The sequence below is a fragment of the Pongo abelii genome, chromosome 17, assembly GCF_028885655.2.
Source record: "Pongo abelii isolate AG06213 chromosome 17, NHGRI_mPonAbe1-v2.0_pri, whole genome shotgun sequence".
NCBI lineage: Eukaryota > Metazoa > Chordata > Mammalia > Primates > Hominidae > Pongo > Pongo abelii.
Window position 1 is genome coordinate 74,023,614 of NC_072002.2, and position 11,448 is coordinate 74,035,061.

Consider the following 11,448-nt stretch of genomic DNA (forward strand, 5'->3'; position numbering starts at 1 on the left):
GAAAAAGGAAATTTTAAAATTTCCTGAAACAAATGAAAATGGAAACACACCATACCCAAACCTGTGATACAGCAAAAGCAATATAAAAAGGAACATTTATAGCAATAAATACCTACATCAAAAATGTAGAAAGACTTCAAATAAATAACCTAACTAGAAAAGCAAGAGCAAACCAAAGGCAAAATTACTAGAAAAATTTACGATCAGAGCAGAAATTTAAAAATTGAGACTAAAGAAAATTACAAAAGATCAATGAAAAAAGTTTTTGTTTTTTTTTTTTTTTAAAAAATAGGTAAACAAGGTTGCTGTTTGAACTCTTGTGAAGATGGCTTGCACTGCCGTGCGGTTCCCGGCCAAGCAAGACAGGTTTATTTGTATCTATCCTGCTTATTTAAATAATAAGAAGACCATCGCAGAGGGAAGGCGAATCCCCATAAGTAAGGCTGTTGAAAATCCTACAGCTACAGAGATTCAAGATGTATGTTCAGAAGTTGGACTTAATGTATTTCTTGAGAAAAATAAAATGTACTCTAGAGAATGGAATCGTGATGTCCATTACAGAGGCAGAGTCCGGGTCCAGCTTAAACAGGAAGATGGCAGCCTCTGCCTTGTACAGTTCCCATCATGTAAATCAGTAATGTTATATGCAGCAGAAATAATACCTAAACTAAAAAGAAGGACACAAAAAACAGGAGGAGGTGACCAAAGTCTTCAACAAGGAGAGGGAAGTAAAAAAAGGGAAAGGAAAGAAAAAGAAGTAACCTCGTATCAGCATCAAGTTTGTGGTACTACTGTCAGAGACATGAATGGAGTTTCGAATTTGTATTAGAGGAAAACAGAAGCTTTTTGTTCGCGTCATTTAACTGAGCTGTGAACCCTTGTGCCTCTCATCTTTATTATCGAAGTTGACAGTGAAACAAATTTACATCAGAAGTTTGCATCTCGCTTTTATGCAATATAAAAGAAGTTTTTAGTCTTTCAATGCAGTTTTTTGGAAGAAAAAATATTTTAAAATGGACAATGGACTGTACAATAAGTTACTTGAAATAAGTTACTTGCTTCAGATAAATTTCAATTAGATTTGAAATAAACATTTTGTCTACCGTTTAAGTTAATGAAATAAAATTTGAAACTGAAAAAAACAATAGGTAAACAAAATTGGCAAACCTTTAGCCATACTAAGAAAAAAAGAGAGAAGGCCCAAACAGACAAAAGGAGATATTACAACTGTTACCACAGGAATTGAAAGGATCATCACAGACTATTATGAGCAACTATATGCCAAAAAATTGGAAAAAGTAGAAGAAATGGATAAAAGCTCTCAGCAAACTGCATATAGAAAGAATATATCTCAACACAACACGGACCATATTTGACAAACCCACAGCTAATATAATACTGAACAGGGAAAACTGAAAACCTTCCTTAAGATCTAGAACAAGGAAAGGATGTCCAGTTTCACCACTTTTATTCAACATAGTACTAGAAGTCTTAGCCAGAGCAATTAAATAAGAGAAAGAAATAAAGGACATCCAAATTAGAAAAGCAGATATCAAATTATCCTTGTTTCAGATGACATGATATTATATTTAGAAAAACCTAAATATTCCACCAAAAAACCTATTAGAACTGTAAATTCAATAAAATTGCAGGATACAAAATTAACATACAAAAATCAGTAGCATTTCTATATGCCAACAGTGAACTATCTGTAAAAGAAACTAAGAAAGCAATTCCATTCACCATAGCTACACATAAAATAAAAGAGCCAGAACCATAGATTGTACCTGTAATCCTAGCCACTCAGGAGGCTGAGGCAAAAGGATGGCTTGAGCCCAGGAGTTCAAGGTTGCAGCTACATGTGATCACCCCACTGCACTCCAGCCTGGGTGACGGAGTGAGATCCCCATCTCTAAAAAAAATAATAATAATAATGATAATAAAATAAAATATCTAGGAATAAACTTAATTAAAGAAGTGAAAGATCTCTACAATGAAAACTATAAAACATCAATGAAAGAAATTGAAGCGGATACCAAAAAATGGAAAGATTCCATCTTCATGGATTGGAAGAAACAATATTGTTAAAATGTCCATAGTACCCAAAGCAATTTATAGACTCAATGCAATCCCTATCAAAATACCAATGACATTCTTCACATAAAGGAAAAAATAAGCCTAACATTTATATGGAACTGTAGAAGACCCCAAGTAGTGAAAGGAATCCCGATTTAAAAAAAGAACAAAGCAGCTGGGCACGGTGGCTCACGCCTGTAATCCCAGCACTTTGGGAGGCCGAGACGGGCGGATCACAAGGTCAGGAGATCGAGATCATCCTGGCTAACATGATGAAACCCCATCTCTACTAAAAATACAAAAAAATTAGCCGGGTGTGGTGGCGGGCACCTGTAGTCCCAGCTACTTGGGGGGCTGAGGCAGGAGAATGGCGTGAAGCCAGGAGGTGGAGCTTGCAGTGAGCCGAGATCTCGCCACTGCACTACAGCCTGGGCGACAGAGCAAGACTCCCTCTCAAAAAAAAAAAAAAAAAAGAAAAAGAACAAAGTTAGGGTATCATGTTACCTACATAATACAAAGCTGTACTAACCAAAACAGCAGAGTGCTGGCATAAAGACAGACACATAGACCCATGGAACAGAATAGAGAACCCAGAAATAAATCCACATATTTACAGCCAATTAATTTTTGACAAAGGTGCCAGGAACGTACATTGGGGAAAGGACAGGTTCTTCAATCAATGGTGCTGGGGAAACTGGATGTCCATATGCAGAAGAATAAAACTAGACTCCTATTTCTCAATATATACAAAAATAAAATCTAAACAGATTAAAAAGTTAAATCTAAGACCTGAAACTATGAAACTCCTAGGAGAAAACATTGGAGTAATTCTCCAGGACGTTGGTCTGGGCAAAGATTTCATGAGTAAAACCTCATAAGCACAGGCAACCAAAGCAGAAATGGGCAAATGAGGTCACAGAAAGCTAAAAAGCTTCCACACAGCAAAGGAAACAATTAACAAAGTAAAGAGACAAACTACAGAATGGGAGAAAATATTTGCAAGTTATTCAATTGAAAAGGGAACAATAACCAGAATATATAAGGAACTCAACTCAATCGCAAAAAATAATATTATATATAAATGGGCAAAAGATATGGACAGACATTTCTCAAAAGACAACTTACAAATGGCCAATAGGTATATTTAAAAAATGGTCAACATTACTAATCATCAGGGAAATGAAAATCAAAAACGCAGTGAGGTGTCATCTCACCTCAGTTAAAATAGCTTTTAGCCAAAAGACAAAAAACATCAGATGCTGGTGAAGATGTGAAGAAAAAGGAATGCTCCTACACTGTTGGTGAGAATGTAAATTATCACAGCCACTGTGAAAAACAGTATGGAGGTCCCTCAAAAAACTAAAAGTAGAACTATTAAATGATTCAGCAATTCCACTGCTGAGTATGTAGCCAAAATAAAATAACTCGGTATGTCAAAGAGATATCTGTGCCCCGTGTTTATTGAAGCACTATTCACAATAGCCAAGATCTGGAATCAACTTAAGTGTCTACAATAGATAAATTTTAAAAATGATACATATACAAAATGGAATATTACTCAGCCATAAAAAGAATTAAATCCTGTCATTTGCAACAACGTGGATAGACTGGGAGGACATGAGGTTGAGTGAAATAAGCCAGGTACAGAAAAAAAAAATTACATATTCTCACTCATGTGTAGGAGCTAAAAAAATTGATCTTGTGGAGGTAAAAAGTAGAATGATGGTCACAAGAGGCTGGGAAAGGTAGTGGGGAGTGGGGAGATAAAGAGGGCTTTGTTAATGGGTACAAAAATACAGTCATATAGAAGGAATAAGAGCTATTGTTTGATACTACAATAGGGTGAATATAGTTTAAAATAACATTGTATATTTCAAAATAACTAGAGGATTGGAATTGGAATGCTTCTAACAAAAAGAAAAGGTAAATATTTGAGATGATGGATATCCCAATTACCCTGTTCATTACACATCATATGCTTATATCAAAATATCACATGTGCTCACTAAATATGTACGACTATTATGTATCCATAAAATTTTTTTAAAAATAAAAATAAATGGTCAGATTCAGGATATACTTTGAAGGGTTTTTGGCCTGAGAAACTTCAAGGATAATGTTGTCATTTATCCAGGTGGTGAAGATTGTGAGTGGAAATTAGATATTTGGTTTGGGACACAGTAAGTCTGTAATGCTATTAAACACTCAAGTTGAGATGTTGAGCAGGCAGTTGTATGTATGTATGTTCAGGAATGAGTTTGAGGCTGGAGATATAAACTTAGCAGTTGTTAGGTTAATGATACTATTCAAAAGCCATAAAACTGGATGAGATTATCAAACGAATGAATGTAGATATTTCTTTATGCCTGAAAAACTTCAACTATTTTTATAGTGCAGGCCTGCTTACAGTGAATTCTTTCAGCTTCTATTTGCTGAAAAAGTCTTCATTTGCTTTGATTTTGAAGATATTTTTGCTGGATAAAGAAACCTAGGTTGACAGGTATGGGTTTTTTTTCAGTTTTTAAAAAATGAACTTCCATTGTATTATGGCTTACATAATTTCAAACATAAAGTCTGCTGTTATTCTTATCTTTGTTCCACTGAACATAATGCATCTTTTTTCCCCTGGCTACTTAAAAATTTTTCTGTTTACTACTAGTATTCATCAGTTTGCATGTGATGATCTCTGACATGGGTTTATTTACTTCATTGGAGTTCACTGGGTTTCTTGAACCTGTGGGTTTTAGTCAAGTTTGGACCATTTTGGGCCACTATTTTTTCCATTTTTCCTGTCTAGTTCTCTGTCCTCTCTGGGACTCCAATCACATATATGTCGAACATCCTACAGGTAACAGATGCTTTAATTTTTTGTCTTTTTTTCCTATGCTTCATTTTGAGTAATTTATACACTATGTTTTCAGGACTACTGATCTTTTCCTCTGCAGTGTGTAATCTACTGGTAATCTCATCCAATGTGTTTTTTACTTCAGTTTTTTTTTTTTTTACCTCTAGATATATTTTTAAACATGTATTTTATTTCTGTCATCATTATGGCAATGTTTTCCTTTATCTCCTTGAGTATAAGAAACAGATTCATAAAAGCTCTTTTAATGTCCTTGACATCCATTATGTCTGTCATTTTGGGGCCTGTGATATTGAATTTTTTCCTCTCATTTTTGATTATAATTTTCTGATGCTTTGCATACCTGGGAATTTTTTATTTGGTACCAGACATTTTGAATTTGTTTATGGGCACCAGACTTTGTTGTATTCTTTTAAATATTTTTTTTCTTTTGAGACTTGCTCTTAAGCTCTGTTAGGGTGGTTTTAGTCTATCTTTTGGCCCAGGGCTAATGTAACCCCAATGCTAAGATGATACCCTTCTGAGGATTCTAAATGATGACCCACGTTTACAAGGTCATTCCACTCTGGCTGGAGGGAGTACAAGCTATTCCAGTCCTGCCTGCACTTCATTAATTGTTTTGTGTGCTCCTTTTAGGTGGTTCTTTCCCTGGTCTTTTTCTCATGTATATGCAGGTTAGTTCTCAGTCAGAAATTTAAGAGGACCCCTCTACAGATTTCCAGAACTCTCTCTGTGCAGCTCTCTTCTCTCTAGTACTCTGTCCCACAAATTCTAGCTATCTTGACCTCTCTGAACTATGAGCCCTATCTTCTCTAGTCTTCAAGATTATTGGGCTCTTTCTGGGTTTCTCCTCCATATGCTGTGGTCTGGAAACTGCCTCTAGGCAATAAGCTTGTGCAATAATAGGGCCCATCTTGTTCCTTTTCTGAGATTACAGGCTTGTACTGTCTGTTGTCTAGTGTGTAAAGATATTGTTTCATTATTTTATCCAGTTTTCTAGTTGCTTAAAGTGAGAGGATAAATCTTGCTCCTATTCACTTTGCTTTGTTCAGAAGTAGAAATTATTTTTTAAAATCCTAGTTTTATCACCACCTAATATTTTTTAACTTGTTGTATTTTATGTGATAAATCTATCCAGTCTAAGTTGCAAATAACAGAAACTAATTCTCATCCAACCAGAAAACAATTTTCTGGAAGGGTTTTTAGTAACTCACCAAATAGCCATGGAAGCAAGAGATCCAGTCTCAGAAAATGGAGGAAGAGAGGGAGGTTAAATTTTCAAAACCTTATTAAAAAAAAAAAAAAAAGGTCAGGCTACTAACAGTCCTATGAATATACTGTGTCTACCACTTTAGATAACATGATTCTGGTACTTTTATCAGTAACCATGAGCTCTGGACAGTGGGTGCAGTCAGAGGCATGGCAGCCACAGTGTCTCTGGAGATGAGATGTGGATGCCTTGGCCATCTTCTTTCTCTGCTTCTTCAGAGACAAAAAGTCCAGATGGGTTACACTTAATTGACTGAGACTTGGTGACACGCTTATGCCCTGATGAAAGGAAGGCTGAGAAATAAAATATCTCAGATTTTCAGTTTTTATAGTGAGAGGAAGTCTCTACCTCCCACTATATGGTGTAACTCATATGGTAGAGTTAGAGGAAGACATAGAAACAGGTTGCAATAATGAGGCACATGACACGTACATACACACGTGACCTGTTCTTCCAGAATGAGAGTATAATAAAAACATCATATTTGTGACTATTTTATAAAGGGTCATGGATATGCACAAAAGGAGGATACTGCTTTCCATTCTATTGTCTTGTGAGCTCTGTGCAGTCTAATTGCACCCGTGTACCCAATTTCTTTTTCAATGGCTTTCTTCCTCAGCTAGAGAAACTATTAGCTGCAAAGGTCAGAGAACATGACTGAGTCTTTCTTTGTGTCCCTGAGGATAGCCCAGAACTTTGTCGATGGGCTTCAAGTTGCTAACCCAGGAAATGGAGGATACATTCATACTATGCTTGAATCTGTCTGGCTTGTTTTTGGTGGAAAAGACAAAGTCCAGAGGACAAGGATGGACTCCAGGTAGTTTGCCTTACTTTGCTGGACATTCTGAGGGACCTGCACCCTTCAGTATGGGGCTCAGAATAACTCTAGGGTAGTAATGCCTACAGGCCCTTTGCACATTGGTCCAGGGACCTGGGAACAAACTTGTGAAATAGAGAGGCTCCCAGGGCACAGAGGTCACATTACCTCCCTCTGCTCTCTTCTAGGCTTCCCCACAATTCAGGAACATCAAAGAAATGCCCTCGACTGCCAGACTGTGGGACATCTCAGGCTGTCCTCTCATGCCCTCTGTGACTATAAATGTAGGTCTGGTAGAAGAGCAGTCATTGGGACCACCTCCTTAGGTTGACAGCCCAAGTCCCTTCTCTCATGACCAGCATCCTCTGTAGTGAGTTCCTAGCAGCTTCCCACTCAGGCCTGCTCTTGAGAGCAAAATAAAATGCTTTATTTCAAGAATGCAAATTCTTAGGCAGCAGAGTTGTAACCACCCCAGCCTGGGCCCACGTAAGATCATGGCTCCCCTCTCCTCTCCATGTACAAGCCTTCCTTTGCTTAAAGCTCATAGATCCATCTTTTGAAACTGTGCTTTCATTGATGAGAAAAGATACCAGCTCAATTCCATGCCAGAGCAATTCTATTCTTAAAAATGTTTTATGGGCCGGGTGCGGTGGCTCACGCCTGTAATCCCAGCACCTTGGGAGGCCGAGGCGGGCAGAACACGAGATCAAGAGATCGAGACCATCCTGACCAACATGGTGAAACCCCGTTGTCTCTACTAAAAATACAAAAATTAGCTGGGCGTGCTGATGTGCACCTGTAGTCCCAGCTGCTCGGAAGGCTGAGGCTGGAGAATTGCTTGAACCCGGAAGATGGAGGTTGAAGTGAGCCGAGATCACACCATTGCACTCCAGCCTGGCGACAGAGTGAGACTCTGTCTCAAAAAAAAAAAAAAAAAAAAAAGTTTTATCTTCTTGACACTTTAAATTATTAATCTCCGAAGTCTACTATCTGGTAGTAGACAGTAGTTTGAAACACAGTTTTCCTGGGAGTCCTCTGCAGATTTTTGAAAGCAGCATCTGCAGAATCCTAAATGATTTCACTATGGAGGGAAGACAAACCACCTACATCTGTGTGACTGCGGCACCCAGCTTCATTCCTCCAGTAGAAACCTGGAGATTTCTAGATCCTGGGTTCCTGTGTCTTGACCCAGATCCTGCTCTCAGATATTCTTTGTTGTTCTTGTTCCTTCTGTCCCACAGCATGTCTGAGGTCCTTCCTCTGCTTCCTAAGAAAGCCAGGCAGCCCTGGTTCCTAAGAAAACAAGTTCCTTCTGTTGTGTTGAATTAAGTAGCAAGAGGGCCTGAAAGATAAAATCCTCTAGCTCAGCCTGCCTCTGCCCCTTCTTTTCCCAGAAGCATTTCCTAAAACATTTAAGCCGTATTGACACAGGTGGCCTCAGTTCTTAGTCCATTTAAATAAATTTTTTTACCATTTTTAATTTAATTTTTAATTTTTTATATTTTTTTTTAGCAACAGAGTCTAACTCTGTTTCCCAGGATGGAGTGCAGTGGCATGATCATACTTCACTACAGCCTCCAACTCCCTGGGTCAAGCAATCCTTCCACCTCAGTCTCCCAAGTAGCTGGGACTACAGGCGTGCACTACCAGGCCTGGCTAATTTTACAGTTTTCTTTTGTAGAGACAGGGTCTCCCTATCTTGCTTAGGCTGTCTCAGTCCTGATAATTAAGTGATATGGGCAGAGTGTGTCAAGTCTCAATGCACAGCTGTGACAAGCCTGGGCCGATCAGCTTGGAGGTGGAAAGAATGGGGGAGGGGTCGAGAGGCTTTCCCTGGTGTTTGCACCCACAAGGTGCTGTCTAGAGTCTGGGAGGAGGTGGACGGGGGGCGGTGTCAGCCAGAGGCTTCAAACACTGGGACATTGCTCCACATCTGTACTGTGTGTAACTGTCCATTTATTCTTGACCAGTTATTCACTTGCCCTTTATGTTCTCAGCATTCTGCTAGGGCTGTGGGGATTGATCCAGGGTCAGTCCTAAAAAAAGCCAAAAAAAAAAAAATCCCTGGGCCCCCTCTCCACCCACCTCTAGATGTCTTTTGGTCCTCACAGGTCCTGTGGGGCTTCCCCAGGTTGCCTTTTCTGGGTCTCATACCTTGAAGGCATAGCTCCTAACCAAATAGGCAAAAACGTAGTCACGAATAGGGGCTTAATGTCTGCCTCCAATCTCCACAGGTGGTAACACAGATGGGGTCTATGCAGATACCTTGATAGCTAAAGTAGGGAAATTTGGGGTGCACGGGCTGTAAATTCTCTAAGTCCATTAAGTCACACATTTACGTTTATCGAACACAGGGATTTGTCTAATTAACTGAGTTTAGACAGCATCTTGCACAGTGGCCCATGCTGACAAGCTCGGCTTCCCACACCCACTGGAAATTGATGTTATATGAAAATGCCTTGGCTCCCATCCACGCTGTGGCTGCACCCTCACGCACACACATACCCTACGTATGTGCACATATGTGGCTTTTGATGCATGGGTTAGCTTAAAATCTCAGTCCAAATTGGTCAAATAAAAAAATCAAAATAACATATTTGTGTCATTCGGGCAACTTCTAGGAACTTACAAAATGAGAAATCACTGCAAGGACTATGACAGTAAGGTGTAAAATGGAGATTAAGGGGTTTAAGAGGAAATTTGAAAAACAAGTAGCCAAAGATAAAGAGGTAAGTAACAAAAAATTGTCTGGGAGTGGAGCTCCAGACAGTTCCTGTAATTCTCCCTGGCTATAAATTGAGCAACCGGGGCCCAGCACTGGCAGAGTATACACCACAGCAGGTCTCCCAGGGAGCTGGGATGGGCTTTCCCGTCGGAAGCGCCTCTCACCAGCAGCCATGGTAGATGGTTGCTAGGACCTCGAGTGGTGGACGCTGCTTTGCACTTGGGGTCATCCTGCCCCTCCCCCATCTCTTGTCATTTCCAGCTTTGCCAGGTGGGGAGTTAGGGTAGAGAAAGGAAAAGAGGCCGGAAGTAGGAATGAAGCAGCTACAGTAGGGCCCAGGATTTTGTAACAGCTATCATTTTCTAAGAGTTTCCTATCCTCAGTGGTTTTCAGCCCTGGCCCATTAGAATTATCGGGGTGCTTTGGGAGGCTGAGGAGGAAGAATCATTTGAGGCCAAGAGGTTGAAACCAACATGGGCAACAAAGTGAGACCCGCCCCCCATCTCCACAAAAATATACAAAAATTAGCTGAACTTGGTGGAGCATGCCTGTAGTCCCAGCTATTCAGGAGGCTGAGGTGGGAGGATCACTTGAGCCCGGGAGTTCCATGCTGCAGTGAGCTGTGATCACACCACTGCACTCCAGCCTGGGCAACGAAGAGAGACCCTGTCTCAATAATAATAATAATAATAATAATCAGAGTTTCTGGCCCCAACCAGTTTATTTGAAAGACAGTCTTTGCAGGGGGGACCAGGCATTGTATCTTTTCAAGCTTCCAGGTGACTGTCATGGGCAGCCAGGGTTGAACACCACAACGTAAAAACAGCTTTCTTATCTCTGGTGGAGGAGAAGTGGTCTCCATTAAGCAAGTCGGGGATGCCTCTTCCAGGGGATATTACTAGAACAAGTGACACCGCATTTCCAGCCCTGTCGACTGCGAGAATTTCTAGATGGTGTTCTACCCACCTCACCTTTGCCATGGAGCAAAGGTCCCCTCAGAGGCAGCCCCCCCCCTCCGAGAGCCAGCTGCTTCACTCACTTCCTCCTTGCGTCATTCTCTTCAAATCCCTCTCTCCTTACAGCAAGGCAATATCTGAGAATCTGAGAAGGGCACCTCAGTGTTGTGTGTATGAAGTTGAGGAAGGGAATATCTTAGTTCATTGAGCTGCTATAGCAATACCATACAATCAGTAGATTTTAAACAACAGAAACTGATTTCTCAGCCAGGCTTAGTGCCTCATGCCTGTAATCCCAGCACTTTGAAAGGCCAAGATGGGAGGATCACTGGAGCTCAGGAGTTCAAGACCAGCCTGGGCAACATAGTAAGACCCAATCTATACAAAAATAAAAAAAATTAGCCGGGGCTGCTGGTGCACACGTGTGGTCCTAGCTACTTGGGAGGCTGAGGTAAGAGGGTTGCTTGATCCAGGGAGTTCAAGGCTGCAGTGAGCTGTGATCATACCACTGCACTCTAGCCTGGGTGACAGAGTAAGACCCTGTCAGAAAAGAAAAGAGAGAAAGAAAAAGAAAAGATTGATTACTCACAGTTGTAGAGGATAGGAGGTCCAAGATGAAAGCACCTGCAGGTTTGGTGTCTGGTGAGGTGTCTTCCTGATTCCTAGATGGCCATCGTCTCCATGTGTCCTCACAGGGTAGAAGGGGCTGGGGAAGCTCTCTGGGGTTCCTTTTACAAGGGC

The 11,448-nt window shown here is 40.4% G+C and overlaps 1 protein-coding gene across 1 annotated transcript; it reads left to right on the forward strand.

Moving 5' to 3' along the window:
* Positions 1 to 302: 302 nt before the first annotated feature.
* Positions 303 to 1,525, forward strand: LOC129051686 (signal recognition particle 19 kDa protein-like). The gene has a single exon (XM_054538212.2). The coding sequence runs from the start codon at positions 326 to 328 to the stop codon at positions 827 to 829; it is 504 nt and encodes a 167-aa protein (XP_054394187.2). The 5' UTR covers positions 303 to 325; the 3' UTR covers positions 830 to 1,525.
* The last annotated feature ends 9,923 nt before the right edge of the window (positions 1,526 to 11,448 follow it).